At 41.1% G+C, this 18852-nt stretch overlaps 1 protein-coding gene across 1 annotated transcript in view; it reads right to left on the bottom strand.

The window, feature by feature from the left end:
- scn4aa (sodium channel, voltage-gated, type IV, alpha, a) overlaps nucleotides 1-18852 on the bottom strand; it is a 159670-nt gene that overhangs the window by 3690 nt on the left and 137128 nt on the right. Inside the window, exons 24-26 of the mRNA XM_069904854.1 lie at nucleotides 6969-7106; nucleotides 4292-4396; nucleotides 2277-2547 (exon numbers count right to left, since the gene is read on the bottom strand). Of these exons, the coding sequence (XP_069760955.1) occupies nucleotides 2277-2547; nucleotides 4292-4396; nucleotides 6969-7106 (514 nt within the window). The remainder of the gene's footprint in view (nucleotides 1-2276; nucleotides 2548-4291; nucleotides 4397-6968; nucleotides 7107-18852) is intronic.

Consider the following 18852-nt stretch of genomic DNA (forward strand, 5'->3'; position numbering starts at 1 on the left):
TTATGGTAAAGTTGGTGAGGCCAAATTTTCAGTATTGTGTGCAGTTCTGGTCACCTAACTACAGGGGAGTTATCAATAAAATTGAAAGACTGTGGAGAAAATTTACAAGGATGTGGCTGTTGAGGAACTGAGTTACAGGAAAAGGTTAAACAGATTAGGACCTTATTCCGTGGAGTGCAGAAAAATGAGAGGAGATTTGATAGAGGTATACAAAATTACAATAGGTACAGATAGGGTAAATGGAAGTAGGCTTTTTTTTCCAAACTGAGGTTAGGTGAGATCCAAACCAGAGGACATGGGTTAAGGGCAAAAATGGAGAAGCTTAGAGGGGACATGAGGGGGAATTTCTTCACACAGAGAGTGGTGGGAGTGTGGAATGAGCTGCCGGCAGAAGTGGTGAATGCATGCTCAGTTTTAATATTTCAAAAAAATTTGGACAGGTACACGGATGGGAGGGATATGAACTGGGTGGAGGTCAGTGTGACTAGGGAGAATAATAGTTTGACACAGACTAGAAGGGCTGAAGGAGCTGTTTTATCTGCTGTAATGTTCAATGGTTCTATAGTTCAATAAGTGGGTAGCACATATCTATGATTGGATTATGCTTTGGGCAGATCATTTTTCAAGGACATTGTTAGAGTTCTTGGAAACTGATATGAGAAGTTACCAACAAGTGCCAAAATCCCCTCAGTGCAGCCTGGTCTGCTAGTTATGCATTTACAGGTACTCCTCGACTTGTGTCCATCCTGCACATACGGCTGAAAACTTTAAAAAAAGAAAAAATATAAAATTACACGGATTATGTTGTATTTGACAAACTATAACAGGAAACAAGGCAGTAAGAGCCAAAATGTGCATACTTACCTTGTTAGTCGGCATCCCGGGGTCCGTAGGCTGGGCATAGCCATCTTTATTCCTGTGCGGAGGCAGAATCAAGATGGCTATGCCCAGCCTACAGGCCCTGGGGCCCCAACTAACAAGGTAAGCATGGACCAGAATGTGAAAAGATTCACCAACGTTGTTTGACAAATTCTGGAAGCTTTAAGTTGTTATTGTCAAATCTATGATGAAAAAAAGATTTCATTGAAAAAGTTTGGTTTAAGACTTTGCTACTCCACGTCCATGGGCAAAATTTATGTCCATTTTGTGTTGTGACTGATCCTTCAGTCCAAATTATGGTTGTAAGTCGGGGAGAACCTGCATTTTATCTATTGTTGAAACAATACCAAGCAAGTGGATAGAAAACCTGGATAGAGGGTTGAGGTCATCGTGCTACTGCTTCCCGTCAGCGACAGTGATCTGCGTTCAATCCTGACCTCAGGTGCTACGTGAGTGGAGTTTGCACATTCTCCCTGCGGTGCTTTGGATTTCCTCTGGGTGCTTCAGTTCCCTCCCACAGCACAAATTGCCCTTAATGAATTTTGGGGAGTGATGAGAAAATTAAGAGAATAAAATCAGATGAGTGTTGGATTTGTGTTCATGGGCACAAGGCGTATTCCCCTACTGATGGACTCCATAAAGAACTGAAAACTGAATCCTCAATGTTCCATGACAAGCCATCCCAGGCATCCTTTTTACATGAATGGGTAGATAATATTTTGATGTATGTCAGGAAATTCCAGAAACGTTTAATGTCATTGTTCGAATTAGTAAATTTTAAAACAATTAGCAGTAAAAGTGACAGATTCTGACAAATCTTAAATGAACTCGTCTTTTATAAGATGCCTCAATCCATCTTTCAATAGATGAGGCAAATATTAAACCCTACTTAGTGTTGTTGAATTAATTATAACTTTAATCTATGGCGTAGATGATTTTCCATTAGTAAATGTGATAGCTGCTGCTTTGGACTCCAAAATGCCCAGGAGTTTTTAATTGCCGGTTATGATGAACCAAATATCCGATCTGATCGTCCTCGGTTGTTAATCTGTGGTTGGGACCAAGATGATGAAAATAAAAAGAAATTGCAGATGCTGGAAATCTGAAATAAAAAAACTCCTCTCAGGACTTCCTGAGTAGCATCTGCGGGAAGAGAAACGGTGAACCTATCAGGAATTGACAAAGAATCGACCATTTTCCTTTCCATGGATGTTCCGTGAATACAGTAACACATGGTACCGATGGCAAAATGATCGAGTTCTGCTGGGAATGATTAATTCAAATAGTGGATGATGAAATTAAGAAGACTTCAGTTCTTCACCAATCAACACCCTTCTCTTAAAAAATGTTACAGGATCACATCATCAAATGTTAACATAAAAACAAAAGCAACTTACCAATAATGGAAAGAATTACCACCACAAAATCAAAGATATTCCAGCCAATCGTGAAGTAATAGTATCTCAGTCCAATGATCTTGAGGATACATTCACTAGTAAAAACAACAATAAACACTAAGTTGATCCAGTAAAGAATTTCATCTTTTTGTTTGCTTTGGTCATCTGTCTCCACCATCATCGTCACCATATTCAGGCAGATGAGGATCATGATAAATATGTCGAAGGCTTGCTGGTTGACAAAGTCAAAGAAGGCTCCTTGAATTTTATTCTGTGGGGTTCAGGAGCAGGGAGGAAGAAGAGAGAGAGAAAAAAGATGAGTTGCCACCCAAAAGCTACTGGAAATTAAACAGAAAATATATCTTTTTTTAAAAGAGTGCAAAGAGAAACAGGTTTAACATTGCAGAATAGCCTGTTGTCAACACTAGGAATAGTCCTTCTCACACCTTAAGCCTCTTCCTCCTCTTGGAGGCCCTCTGTCCTCTCTGGATCTTTTCATTTCAAACAGCCTCTGAGACATTAACCTTCTCGACTTCCCCACTCTACTTATTTATTCTTGTAAGATCTTAGGAGCTGAAATTGACTATTCAGCCCATCGCATCTGCCCCGCCACTTAATCATGAGCTGATCCACTTTCCCCACACAGCCTGGCTTTCTCCCCGTAACCTTTGATGCCCTGGCTAATCAAGAACCTATCAATCTCTATCTTAAATACACCCGATGACTTGACCTCCACAACCGCATTTGACAACAAATTCCACAGATTTACCGACCTTGGAATGCACCACCTTTCCCTCTCTCTGTACCAATCCCAACTCACGATCAAACCCACAGACAAGGGTGATGCTGTTTAGATCTGGCCCGCAAGTCTCTACCTTGCCAAAGCCAATCAATCTCAGACACCTCCTCTTTCTTACGCCTTCAATAGGATGCCTTTCCTATCAGAACTGCCCTCTCCCCAAATCACCTCAGTTTTTTTTCCTCTTCTACCCTCCCACCTATATCCATCTCCGACTTTTTTCCTGTGCACCTCCTCTACCCCTTTCTCCCTCATCTCTTCTCCCATTTCCCCCTCCCCCAACTTTTTGCTTACACATGACAAAGGGCCCCAGGCCCAAAATGTTGATAACACTTTATTTCCTATGACTGCAGCTTGACCTGCTGAATTTGTCCAGCACCCAACCCCAGCATTTGCAGATTTCCTTGTTTATCTGGGCTTGAAAATGCAAAGGAAATGGGGAGAGGCTAGAGATTGCAAAAGGGTGGAGTATGGGGGGATTAAATCAAAATAGGAGACAAATAAAAAGGGGGTCGGAAAGGAATTAGAAAGTTACCAAAGGTAAATTTAGAGGACGAGAGAAAACCAGGCGATGAATAAATCTGAAATTACCAGAAGAGGGGGAATCAATGGGGGAAAAAAATGTAAAGAATGCTGAAAATCTGAGTTATATATTTATTATCTATCATTTAGATTTAATATTTCTTTTAGCGTGATAATTTAATATGTTTTCCTATGTATCTGCTTGGCTGCAGCAAGTAAAACTTCCAGTGCATATGGAGAGCACAGTTAGACACACAACGCTGTTACTGCACCAGTGATCGGGGTTCAAATCCGGCACTGTATATAGTATGTTCCCCCAGGCCTGCATGGATGCTCCAGTTTTTTCCCACTGGTCAAAATGTACTAGGGATGTAGGTCAATTGGGTGTAATTGGCCACATGGGTGCGTGAAGTTCCTCTGGAAGTTCGTTCTACATATGTATTACTTTCTGCATGAAGACAGTGTCCTTTTAAATCTATCCCCTCTCACTTTAAATCTATAGGAAAAAAGGGTATGACTATTTATCTATGACCTTGATTTTATAAACCTCCATTTTGTCCCCTCCCCCTTCACCTCCTGCAAACTTAAACATTTTGTACAGATTTTTCCAACAACATTTTTAACTCAAATCACTCTGAAGAGGTGACTTGAACAGGCTTGCCTGAATTTCAAACGTATCTGACTTTACACTTACATTCGGTCTTGGGATGGGTTTTTGCGGTTTCTTCGAACCCAGCTTCTTCATAGCGTTATAATATTTCTTTTGTTCTTCTGTCATAAATATATCTTTTCCTCCAAAGTAAAGATAAAAACGCTTACAATTATTTCATGAAAATTCAAGGCTATCAAGGAAGTTAAAAGAACAACTCTACGAAAGTCATCAACATTTTGTTGAGAGAATGGCCGTTCAATGAAGCACCTGATGGGCGTAAAACTGCAGCCTCCGGGCAGACCCGTATTTTCTACAGATTATCAGAAAGGAAAATAAGTTGTTTAAGACACTGCATCAGCCAACAACCCTATAAAACACCATGCCCCCCCCCCCCCCCCAAATCAGGGGCCACAGCACAGTTAAGTAAAAGCCCTGTTTTTCTTTCACCTCACATTACATACACTTTTTTTTTTAATGAAGTCATTAGAAGTAAAGAGGAAACCAAAACCCGACTGATTCACAGGGAAATTTTTAAAAAGTCAAAACAGGCCCTTCAGCCCATCTCATCCATGCCAACCTATTAGTCGCCAAGCCCCATTGACCCGAGCCATAGCTCTCCACACCCCTTCGATCCAATCTGCTCTTAAATGTTGAAATCGAACCCACTTCCGCTGGCAGTTCACTCCAAACTCTCACCATCCTCTCATTGAAGAAGTTCCCCCTAATGTTTCCCTTAAACATTTCACCTTTCAACAAATAAGGCAGCAGAAAGCACTTTGTAGACTTTAAGTGCAGAAGGAACTTTACTTTCCCTTTAACATTGCTCAATGCCAAGAATAAATACAAGCCAAAAGTGGGGAACCAATATGTGTGTGTGACTCTTTTTTTCCAAACTTTATTTATTTAAGAAATCATTAATAATAATACAACGTAACCATATAACCACTTAAAGCACAGAACAGGCCAGTTCGGCCCTACTAGTCCATGCCGTAACAAATCCCCACCCTCCTAGTCCCACTGACCAGCACCCGGTCCATACCCCTCCAGTCCTCTCCTCTCCATGTAACTATCCAGTCTTTCCTTAAATGTAACCCATGATCCCGTCTCGACCACGTCTGCCGGAAGCTCATTCCACATCCCTACCACCCTTTGCGTAAAGAAATTTCCCCTCATGTTCCCCTTATAATTTTCCCCCTTCAATCTTAAACCATGCCCTCTAGTTTGAATCTCCCCCACTCTTAATTGAAAAAGCCTATCCACATTTACTCTGTCTGTCCCTTTTAAAATCTTAAACACCTCAATCAAGTCCCCCCTCAATCTTCTACGCTCCAGAGAAAAAAAGCCCCAGTCTGCACAACCTTTCCCTGTAACTCAGACCCTGAAATCCTGTCAACATTCTCGTGAACCTTCTCTGCACTCTCTCTACTTTGTTTATATCTTTCCTATAATTTGGTGACCAAAACTGTACACAGTACTCCAAATTTGGCCTCACCAATGCCTTGTACAATTTCATCATAACCTCCCTACTCTTGAACTCAATACTCCGATTTATGAAGGCCAACATTCCAAATGCCTTCTTCACCACACCATCTACCTGAGTATCAGCCTTGAGGGTACTATTTACCATCACTCCTAAATCCCTTTGTTGCTCTGCACATCTCAATAGCCGACCATTTAATGCATATGACCTATTTACATTCAATAAAAACAATTTCATATAAGTATATATAAAAAAAACAGAAAAGAAAAGAGACAAAAAAAAAATTCCCCACCCATCCTCCCACCTCATATGTCAATCATATATACATTCATAGATAAGATTTAAACAAATTGCATGTTGTCGACACACTTTAAAAAAAATTTTCTCTTATGAATGGGATAAATAAGACTTCAGAGCAAATTATACACCGTCAGATCCCATGTTCGAATCCAACACATTCATAAGGAGAGCCAAGAAAAAAAATATAAGCAGAAACTAAAAATATATAATAAATCAAAATATATCTAAATGCATATATTCCAAATAGGGTAACCACTTATTAGTGTGTGACTCTTGAAGCAGAAAAAAAAACATTTATGGCAAATTCCAAACCACATTGGCTAAATAAATAGGCTAGCAACCGGATATGATAATATTTCTTCTTTGGCTTGGCTTCGCGGACGAAGATTTATGGAGGGGGTAAAAAGTCCACGTCAGCTGCAGGCTCGTTTGTGGCTGACAAGTCCGATGCGGGACAGGCAGACACGGTTGCAGCGGTTGCAGGGGAAAATTGGTGGGTTGGGGTTGGGTGTATTTAACACTTTGTAAAAGGCTATTCGGTCAATAGTAAAATAGTGACCTCCGGCCAATCCAGTCCTAAGTCTCCAATTTTCAATAGCTTGTGGGAAACTAGATGTATGGGATAAATATAACATACCGCACTGTTAAAGAAAAACGATACATATATAGCCGCTGTGGTGAGTAAAAATCAATTCAGAAAGTATAATTTAGAATCACTTGGAAATAGTAAAATAAGGCATACATTATGCATGTGTTGGATTCGAACATGGGAACTGAGGGTGTATCATTTGCTCTGAAGTCTTATTTATCCCATTCATAAGAGAAAATCTTTTTAAAAGTGTATCGACAACATGCAATTTGTTTAAATCTTATCTATGACAATGTATATATGATTCATTATTGTCTTGTATGTGAATAATGCAAAGAAGAGATACTTATCTTTTTCTTTTGTTGGTTAAAGTTGTCAATAATTACACCAATGAAGAGATTGAGGGTGAAGAACGCCCCAAAGATGATGAAGATGACAAAGTACAAGTACATGTAGAGGTTAATTTCATAAGATGGCTGCTCTTCCATCTACAAAGAGAAACAGCCACTTGTCAATACTCCACAGTTGCTCATTCTTTTTTTTAATCGTCTCTAAAAATTTTTCAAAAAATCAACATGGGCCTTACAAATGGGGTGATTTTAGGCTGAGGGAGAAAACATGTGATCATCATTCCCAAGAAGCACCACTTCTCAGGGTTCCCATTGGAAGTCAAGAGTGGGATCTTGAATGGCAGCATCGTTGCACAGTCCTGAGGCTGCAAAGCATCAGACTGGAAGCCAGTACCGAGGGTCAACAACATGGCTCAGATGATCACAGGCAGCTCCACTTCCTAGACCGATGATATTAAATCAGGCACACTGTTTAAATAGGGCTCAAAGAATTATCAAGAACACTTTCCAACAATCACACAGTGTCTTTGACCCTACTACCATCAGGAAAGAGTTAAAGAAAAATCAAAATGAGGAATGCTAGGGTGGGAAATAACTTCTTCCCGCAGGCTGTGGGATTGATGAATGGTATCCTGTAACCGAGTAAATTGTTCCAAAATATAAACCTTTAGTTTATATTTCTTTGTGATAGCCTAAAGGAAGAATACGGAGAATCCAGTGGAATGATGCAAGAACAATAAACTCTTCCACCCCATCAATAAAACGAAAGCGCTGGTCATCGACTTCAGGAAGGGAGGTGGATATATCAACGTTGATTCATATCAATGATTCTGATGGAGGTGGTGGGGAACTTTATACTTTGACATGTAAATATCACCAACAATCTGTCCTTGTCTAACCAAGCTGATGCTTCAGCCAAGAAAGTGCACCTCGAAAATGTTTGGCAATTACTTGGAAAAATGAGACTAATTTGAGTATTCAGCGATGGCATTTGGAAGTGAGATCTTGTGTTCCGTTGGAAAAGATAACAGATAATTTAAGTAATAATTATTCTTTTTTTGTTAAAACCTGGAGCCCGCATTTGGAATATATGGAGCTGAATTATTAATCTTTTTCCCACACCATGGCAAATAATTATGTAAATTAACCTCCTTCTTCCTTTCCGCTTTTTCTTTTCTTTTGGGGTAGTTTAGAGGGGGTTTGGGAGGGATGGGCAGGTTAGGGTAGGGGTGGGGGGTTGTAAGGGGTAAAAAATATCATGTATGTATTATGCTTTATTTGTTTGGATTTTCATTGTATGATTTATCATGATTAATAAATAAAATTTTGAAAAAAAGCACACCTCTACTTCTTCAGCATGTTCCCAATGTCTCTTACTGTTTATTATAGAGTTGGTATCCTGTCCAGATGCAGGACAGGTCTCCCACGACTGCAAGAAATTGCAGAAAGACCTCCAGAATATTCATGCAAACCGACCTCCATTCTGTTGACATCATTTATTCTTCCTGGTGGCTCAGGAAAGCAGCCAACATATTAAAGGACTCACACTACCCCAATGACACGCTCTTTTCCTTTGGGCAGAATATATACGCGAGTTTGAAAGCACTCACCACCAGAATCAAGTTTCCTCCATGCTGTCAACAGATTATCGAACAGATCTTTCATTTGTGAAATAACGCCGTACTTGAACTATTCTAACTGAACTTTTTTTCTCTGTAACTTTATACTCTGCACTCTTGTACTCAAAGATAGGTTGACTTGACTGGATAGGATACAAAACAAAGCACGCAGGACAATAAGCAATTATATCCAATTTGTAGTCCAAGATCTCGACCGAAGCTGTGTCTCTAGTATTGTGGGGCAGCATCTCTTCTCACTGTACCACTGCCTTAATGACAACAAACTACACCCACACTGTTCCCGTTACTACCCTGAGGTAGCGAAGGATTAGATTGTTCAGTAGGTTTATATAGGTCAGCCAAACATTATGGGCCAAAGGGCTTGTACTGTGCTATACTGCTAGACATGCGTACAGCACAGTTTACAGGCCCTTCTGGCCCACGAGCCCATGCTGCCCAATTACACCAAATTAACCTGGAACCCCCATACATTTTGAAAGATGGGAGGAAACTGCAGCACCCTAAGGAAACCCACACAGACACGGGAGATGGTACAAGATCCTTACAGGGAGCTGTGGATTCGAACCCGGGTCGCTGGTGCTGTAGCAGTGCTGCGCTAACCGCTACACTAACGGTGTTCTATGATCAAAAGGACATCCCAAAATACAGCCTGTGAAATACTTTTGAGGTGAAGTCACCGTTGCAATGCGTTAATTAAAATGAGACATGAATCTGGAATCCCAATGTTGTGGGAATGGCACTTGAGAAATTCCAGCCAGAGCCTTTCAGTGTGTGGAACTTTAGTGATGTTTGCTTTCTTTTAGCCTTTATTTCTGCTGAAGAAAAAACTCCATCAGCAAATAATATGGCATATTTCTTCACGAATGGATGTCGCGTTTTAAGCTTCAACTGGATCCATAAAGCTGAGAAAGATTTGATGTTATCAAACACTAATGGGTCAATAAGCTCATTGTCACATGGGAGGAGTTGCAGCATTTTCAGTGAACTGGCTTATGAATCAACTGGAAGAGTCAAAATAATAATTTTATCAAATTTTGTACCAAATGTTCTATGTTCAGTATAATTACTGGTGCAGATATTATTTACTGTCATGTCATAAAACAGAAATGGAATATTAAACAAAATTGCCTTTAATCTGCCATAAGGCAGATGAAGATTTGCCATGAGCATTGCCCAGCACCTCTTAGAGTTAGAAAAAGAGAAGCAAAAGAGAGTACCCCCCCCCCACCCCCCCAGAGTCACCGAATGCCCTTGGATTCTCCTCCAGCATTTTTGCAGCCGCCCAAGATTCCAGTGCAGTTCAAACCAATGGCAACACGAGTCCAACTCCAAACCTCCAACATGATGAGGAAACCTTCAGGAGCCCTCCTTGCCTTCAGCATCCTCTTGAATTCCGGTTCTGATACCTGGTTCTCACAAGCCTGGTGCGAGCCCCTTGACCTCAAGCCGCCAGAGGCCCGCAGCCTGTGCGTGGGCTCCTCGTTAGCAAGTCACCAACAGCACGCCGCCTGTGTGCGTCCTTCATCATGGTTACCACCCTTAGGGTTGTATCCTGCTTCTTCTCGGGGTGGGGGGGGGGGTTGTTCTTGCTGGTACTAGTGCCCTGCACCAGTTTGCTGCACCCCCCCCTCCCCCCCCACCTTCCCAGAGTCTGGATCCCTTGAGGTTGCTGCCAAATTCAGACAATGCCATCACAGGATTTTAAATAAAACTCTACCTGTACTGAAGTGTTGGCAGTTGAACTGAGTGGTAGGAACCTGCGAGGGAGCCCTGTGTCTCCGCTCTCCCCTCCCCTCGATCTGCACCAGCAGTAGTGCTGCCATTACAGCAGTTCCTGCAAAATTGCCATTCGTTGGGCGTCAGGTTAAAAAAGAAACCTTATCTATTTTAAAAGTAATAATGATATATAATTACCTTATATAATGTAGAGAGCCAGCTAGATATGCTAGAACATTTAGGAGATGCAACAAAACAGCAGAGCTATATTCATTACTGTTTTACAGATTCAAATTACTACCAGAAGGATTATTAATAGGTCACCCAGAATTGGTGGCATGGGGCCAAATTGAGAAGGCCTATTGGGAGGGAAAAATACAAACTACTTCTCATCCCATGGGCTGATTCGATTGAAAAGTTTAGACCTGGTACATTGCCTCTCTGGCCACATCAATATTTGTTTATACTTTATGGGTACAAAGTTTGGTTGCACAGACTGCAGAAGGTATGCAGGGCAGGCAGGTTATGATGTCAATCAGCGGGCATAGTTCATTTAATGCCAGCGCTGCCATGTTAAACTTCAGCTAGCATATTATCTCACAGTTCAGTCAGCACTAGAAAAGACCCACTCCGTCAGTTTCATTCACAAGAATGTATGTTACTTGATGACTGATTTCTATTAGCTTTTCCTCAGAGTGCTCAAATATTTGACGTTTTCTTAAATTCTTTGAGATTCACAATTCCTTTAGTGTCATGTGATAATACAGAAAACGTAACTGAAATTGTCTTCTGCCGGCTGAAAGGCAGAGTTGCCAGTAGTCTTGCCTGGCACCCCTTACAGTATGAGAGAAAGAGAGTCCCTTCACAGTCGCAGAGGGTCCACGGATTCCCCGTCCAGTGCTCCCATAGCCTCGATGGCTGCACAGACTCCTGTTCGATTCATCGGCCGCCCGAGCTCCAGATCCAAACCTCCGACATGATCAGGAAGCCTTCATTGCCCGAATCACTTCAGGAACGGTAGGGGTCAGGAAATTTATCCTGAATTGAAGGCTTCTGCAAAAGCCATTCTCCTACTGAATTACTACTTATTGCCTTTGGAATGAATCATTGGGGTCAAACTATGAGAAGATGGAGGAAGTGGTGAAGGAGTTGGACTTCTTGCAGGTGGTCATATCGATTGGAGATGGCCGGGAAAATGTTCAGCAAGAATGTCAATAAATGTGTGTGAGGTACATGTATGTATAAGAATGCCTTCATTAAAATCACCAATATGTTGCAGACAAAACCATCTGAGAGCAAGATGTTCCCTGTTACTGGCAATGAATACCCATCCTTCAGGATCACTTCCAGGCCTCACCCACCATCATTCTGTTTGTGTCTGGTGACATTTCCCAAAGAGCAGTAAAGCTGAATGAGTGTGTGACTTTGCAAAGATTTCAGACTTTCTCAGGGCAGAGGGTTTTATTGACCTCACACATACAGTGCTTGACGACACACAGAAACTGGAGGGGATTCATTTAATTCCCTCCAAATCCAATCGAAGTTCCACCATAGATAGCAGAGTGAATTACCAACCAATGTTCAATTTCCCAGCTGCAGTCTCAGTGCCTTGTAAGTCATGATGCCTCACTCCTAGATTGTCTGCTGTGCCATCTGCACTTCAATTTTGATCAGGAGTCAAAGGATGACCACAATGGAAGAAGGACTCTATTTTAAAAAAAACTCCTGTCATCTTTTTCCATTTGTATCGTGCAGTCAGGCATTGTCATTACATCCTATCTACCCCATTCTTTGCTTCAGCCATTTCCTCTCCTTCTTCTCAGCCAGCTGGACTGACTTGTCCCCTCCCTTACCAGTTCTGGGGAATCCTGAAATGTTTACTGTTTCTCTGCTCGGTCTGACTTGCTAAGGTTTTCCAGCTTTAACATCAACATTTCCAAATTTGTCACTATTTTAGTGTGGATAACTTTTCATTCCCCATATTAGTACCTACTTACCAAGTTTATCCCCCCCCACCCCCACATAATTATCTATACCCACTTAATCACTTTGCATTCCCCTCACCACTCAGACCTCGTCTCGTCACCTCATCGAAATTGTTGATCGAGATCATGATTTGATCTCTGTGGGGCCCCCTAGTTTTGGCCCGCCAACCTTATTTACTCCTCTTTATTTTCTAATTGTTAACTAACTCTCAATCCACTGGGACAATCAAGTTAAAATATTGGTGGAATTGAAGGACCCAGCTCATAGGTTGCGAATGGATAATTGATACAAGTGTAACTCCCAGGTAGATCGAAAATGGAGGCCAGTGAAATCAAAAAAATCTATGGTTTATTAGATTTATTACCTGTATTTTTGTTTTCACTGGCCTCCATTTTCGATCTACCTGGGAGTAAGTAATAGTTAAAATATTATATTCAATTAATTAATGGTGTCAGATCAATGTTAAAATGCCAGTCTTCATGAATAAAGGGTAATTTACAGTAGCCAATTAACCTACCAAGCATGTCTTTGGAATGTGTAAGGAAACTGCAGCATTCAATAGAAAGACACATTGGTCAGGGAGATCATGCAAACACCAATTAGACAACCTCGGTCATTGAAGCTGTGAGGAACTTTGCCAACTGATGCATCACTCTGTCATCCTGTTCACACTGAACTTTAACATTTTCAATCAGGAAAATTGAATCTTCAAAGAAGATTTTAATGCAGGAAATAGAATTAAGTGAATGCAAGATTTACAAATGTATCTAATGCAAAAACAGGGTGCTTCAATTAATTCACTAAAGACACAGTAAATGCTGGAGGAACTCAGCTGGTCTCACAGCGTCCATAGGAGGTCAAGATATATTACAGGGGTTTTGGGCCTGAGGTCTTCTTCAAGGTATAAGCGAAAAGCAGCAGGTATCTTAATTAAAGGCTGGGGAGAAAAGGGGGGTGGGGGGTGGGAAGAATGAGAAGGGGAGGAGTCCAGACCAACAGACAAAAGATGTTAATTGCCTATGCTAAGAGGAAAGATGAGAATTGATGTTGGCTCTTTGAAAGGAGACAGAGAGAAAAGGGAGGAGGGAGAGAGAGAAAAAGGAGGGAGAGAGAGACAGACAGAGACAGAACGAGACAAATGGAGATGGTGGGGGTGGGGGGGGGAAGAAGATGAGGGGTTGGGGTGTTTGACGGAAACCAGAGAGTCAACGATAATATTATCTGGTTGGAGGGTGCCCAGACAGAAGATGAGCTGTGGTTCCTCCAGTTTTCAGAGTGGTCTCAGTCTGGCAGTGCACGAGATGATGGGAGAGACACATCAGCAAGGAAAGAGGACGGGGAATTGAAATGGGTGGCCACTGGGAGATCCATGCTATTGCAACGGGCAGGGCTGAGGTGCTCAACTAAGCGATCTCCCAGTCTCTCCTCCTATGGACGCTACGAGACCTGCTGAGACTTTTCTGCTTCCACTTGCTTCACTGAATTCAAATCAAAAGAATAGATGGTCAGAGTTTAGGACAAATCTTTAAGATAACTTTTATGATGGCTTAATTAGATGCTATAACAAGGAGAAGCCATTCCACACAGTAGTTCAACTACTGCTCAGATTCTGTTGAAACTGAGTGATCTTAGCACTTGCCGTGGTATGTGGATGAGACAATAAGAGCCAAAGAAACCAGAACAAAAACAGATCTTTCATAAAAAATACCACTGCCGTCAGCACAAGAAGATTTGGAAACTTTAGCATAGAAAATCTTTCTCAAAAGAAGTGTTGCTGTGAAGTTGAAAATAGGCTTAACCCAGAGTTGTGCTTGAGGGGAAATGCATTCTCTCACTCACTGCTAGAATTTTCATTCATGATGAGAACACTGCTGCTGTGTAAAACATCCCTAAATAATGTGGAACATGTCCCATTCTTTTTTATACACATGAATTATTACACATATTTCTTCAACTAAAAAATATTATAGTCCTGTTTACTACCAGGACAGGCAGCTTTTACTCACTTGATTCTTCTCAAAACCAAGCTACTAAAAGGACTCTCAGTCACACTGAACATTCTTTCCTCTCTGCAGCTTCACTCTTTATCCTGCTCACTGTTATGTTTGAGCAATCCTCGCAGCCTCTGGTGTGATTTTTCTTCACTTCAAACTGACTGTTGACAGGGATTTGTCTCCCCCTGATGCTTTTTTCGGCTGAATAGTGTGGAAATGGGCATCCAAGATATCACAGACATAATGACCCAACCTCAACAATCCAGAGTTCATAGGGTCCAAAGCTCCGGGCCAGACACCTTTGGACAGCAACGTCTATGCAGGTGATACATCAGCAAGCCAGGCTTCACCAGTGTCTGTAACCTCAAATATGTTTTGTTGGTGTAGGACAATATCACGGACACTTTCAGTTTCCTTCATCTACCTTGCTGCAATGCTCTCTGATTGAATTTTGAGACTCGTAATCTTCTAAACTGAACATTCCAGGGTCATTTCTTGGTTTTTCTTCCCCCCTCAGTGTTAGGTGATCTCCAGCAAGGGCTGTAGTTGTGTCACAGCTCATCACTTGGGAATTTGCAAAGGAATTCCCAAGGTGGTTTACCCCTGTGTCCTGATGTAACTTCCTTGTCAGCCATGTCATTGCCTGTGCAATGCTCCACAGTGGGAGAAATTGGATCAAGCTGCCCTGGGAGCAACCATTTTTCTAGTGCAGTGCTTGGATCTAGGAACTCCACGAGAGATGGAGTTCTTTAACTCCACGAGAGATAAACTCCACCCAGACAGTCCCAAGGAATTGAATCATGGCCTCTGAAGATACGAGGCAGGAAGTCTACTAACTGGTCCATTATGTTGATTAGCAAACTGGAGTGTAAAATCCATGTGTCCCATGGGCTACCTTATTCAGACACTTGGCCGAGAACCAAGTTTTCACACCACAGCACTGGATCATTGTTTGTTGTTTGATCTACTTCACCGCCTCATCTGCACACTCTCGTTTGCTCATTATTCTTTGCTTCCCAAAGTTTTGTTCTCGAAACTCTGATTAACCTAGGACACCTCACAATCAGTTTAGGGTCCAGAATCAAAACCTCCTTCTTCACACGTACACATTTCATGGAGACTTCAATACTCCCCATTGTTAGCCCAGTCACCAATACACCTGATCATTACTCTCGATTGGGGGTATGCCCCATTGACCATACATAGTTCTTGAAGATTTCCACTAATCCACGTGGGTGGCCATTCCAAAGGAGGACATGGTCATAGGTTAAATTAAACGGTATTGCAAAAACAACAAATGCAACCACAGTGTGTGTGTGTGTGTGTGTGTGTGTGTGTGTGTGTGTGTGTGTGTGTGTGTATATGTGTGTGTGTGTGTGTGCGTGCGTGTGTGTGTATATATGCACACACACACACACACGCACACACACACACACACACACACACACACACACACACACACACACACACACACACACACACACACACACACATAGGGTCCCATTCTAGTGGCTCCATTTGGGTGATTAGAATATATAGGAAACTGGTTAAGGTTTTGTGGAGCTTTGAATTGTTATCAGCCAATTCTAATGTTGAGGAAAAGCCAATATATATCAGATCCCAAACATTTCTGTGCTTCTTTGTCCAATTGTGTACAGTCATTACCAAGTTTGAATTTTGTATAGAAAGCACTTACATTGAAAAAGCTACCAGATGGTCAAATAAAATAGTTATTTTTATACTTGGCCAGAAACGTGACTAGAACTTGTGGAAATATTGTCTCATTAATTGTAATTAAAGGTAAAGGAAAAGGTTCCATTATTGTCGCCTCTAATATGACTAATTTAGAAAGTAACATGCATGAAATTCTTTAATGGTGAAGTGATACTCCAATATTTGCAGCTGTTGGACAAAGATAATAAGACCATAAGACATAGGAGCAGAAAGAGCCCATCAAGTCTCCCCCTACCTTTAAATCATGAGCGGATCCATTTTCACACTTAGCCCCCCTACCCGGCCTTCTCCTCAAACCCTTTGATGCTCTAATCAAGTGCCTTTCAATCTCTGCCTTAATTTCATCCAATGACCTGGCTTCCACAATGGCCTGTGGCAACAAATTCCACAGATGTACCACTTTCTGACTAAAGAAATTCTTCCATATCTCTGTTCTAAATAAATTACTCCTGGCAAACTGTTTCTCTAAGGCTCCGATAGCTCAGTGGTTAGAGCACTGGTCTTGTAAACCAGGGTTTGTGAGTTTCTTCCTTATTGGGGCTTTATTTCTGTGAGGTAGACAAAAGTTAAACAATTTCATGTATGTTATATTCTAAATGTAGAATCATGGGTCCTCTACTGGCATCACTTACGGCTCCTAGAACGCTTCCACCAGCGTTTTCTCCGCTCCATCCTCAACATCCATTGGAGCGCTTACATCCCTAACGTCGAAGTACTCGAGATGGCAGAGGCCGACAGCATCGAATCCATGCTGCTGAAGATCCAACTGCGCTGGGCAGGTCGCGTCTCCAGAATGGAGGGCCATCGCCTTCCCAAGATTGTGTTATATGGCGAGCTCTCCACTGGTCACCGTGACAGAGGTGCACCAAAGAAGAGGTACAAGGACTGCCTGAAGAAATCTCTTAGCGCCTGCCACATTGACCACCGCCAGTGGGCTGATCTCGCCTCAAACCGTGCATCTTGACGCCTCACAGTTCGGCGGGCAGCAACCTCCTTTGAAGAAGACCGCAGAGCCCACCTCACTGACAAAAGACAAAGGAGGAAAAATCCAACACCCAACCCCAACCCACCAATTTTCCCCTGCAACCGTGTCTGCCTGTCCCGCATCGGACTTGTCAGCCACAAACGAGCCTGCAGCTGACGTGGACATTACCCCTCCATAAATCTTTGTCCGCGAAGCCAAGCCAAAGAAAAGAAAGTATTATGTGACAATAATGGAACCTTTTACCTTTACCTCGATTAAATTACAAAGTTCATTAACAACACAGAAAATCGAGGGGAAGGGGAGATTGGGGATAAAGAAGATAGAAATAGGAGAATAAGGAAAATGTTGGATGTTGTAGGAATGTTGTCTGGTAAAGAGTTGAAAATAAGAAAACAGAAATGGAAAAGGAGGAAAGGTAATGATGGAAAAACGGAAAGAGAAGATAAACAAAATATAAAATGGCTACGCTGAACTATATGACTCTAAATATTAATGGAATACATAACCAAATTAAAAGGAAGAAACTACTAAATTTACTGAAAAAGGAAAAAATAGATATAGCATTTGTCCAAGAAACACACTTAACTGAATTGGAGCACAAGAAATTAAAGAGAGATTGGGTAGGACATGTAACAGCAGCATCGTATAATTCAAAAGCAAGAGGAGTGGCTATATTAATTAGCAAAAATGTGCCATTTAAAATAGAAGAGGAAATAATAGATCCAGCAGGGAGATATGTTATGATAAAATGTCAGATATATTCAGAGCTTTGGAATCTACTTAATATATATTCACCTAACGAAGAAGATCAAAAGTTTATGCAAGATATCTTTTTGAAGGTAGCTAATACGCAAGGGAACATACTAATAGGAGGGGATTTCAATCTGAATTTGGATCCAAATATGGATAAAACGGGGAAAAAAATTAACAGGAAGAACAAAGTAACCAAATTTATAATTAAATCAATGCAAGAAATGAAACTTGTGGACATATGGAGGAAACAAAACCCAAAAGAAAAGGAATACTCATACTACTCGACTAGACATAAAACATACTCAAGGATAGACCTATTCCTGTTATCAGCCCACGTTCAAGGGAGAGTTAGGAAAACGGAATATAAAGCTAGACTATTATCGGACCACTCACCCCTGTTATTGGCAATAGAGCTAGAGGACATCCCTCCAAGAATGTATAGATGGAGATTAAACCCCATGCTACTTAAAAGACAGGATTTTAGAGAATTTATTGAAAAACAATTAAAAATGTACTTTGAAGTAAATACGGAATCAGTGGAAGATAAGTTTATACTATGGGACGCAATGAAAGCATTCATTAGAGGGCAAATAATAAGTTATGCAACCAAGATGAAGAAGGACTATAATCAGGAAACAGAGCAGTTGGAAAGGGAAATAATAAACATAGAAAAAAAATTAGCAATAAAGGAAGATACAACCAAAAGAAGAGAATTGGCGGATAAAAAAATAAAATATGAAACATTACAAACATATAAGGTGGAGAAGAATATAATGAAGACAAAACAGAAATATTATGAACTAGGGGAAAAAACACACAAAATCCTAGCATGGCAGCTTAAGACAGAGCAAACTAAGAAAATGGTATTGGCAACAAGGAAAAAAGACAAACAAATTACATATAATCCAAAAGAAATTAAGGAAAACTTCAGAGAATTCTATGAACAATTATACCGAACCGAAAACGAAGGGAAAGAAGGGAAAATAGATGAATTTTTGACTAAAATTGAACTACCAAAACTACAAATAGAGGAACAAAATAAATTAACAGAACCATTTGGAACAGTAGAAATACAA

The sequence above is a fragment of the Narcine bancroftii genome, chromosome 12 (assembly GCF_036971445.1).
Source record: "Narcine bancroftii isolate sNarBan1 chromosome 12, sNarBan1.hap1, whole genome shotgun sequence".
NCBI classification, from domain to species: domain Eukaryota; kingdom Metazoa; phylum Chordata; class Chondrichthyes; order Torpediniformes; family Narcinidae; genus Narcine; species Narcine bancroftii.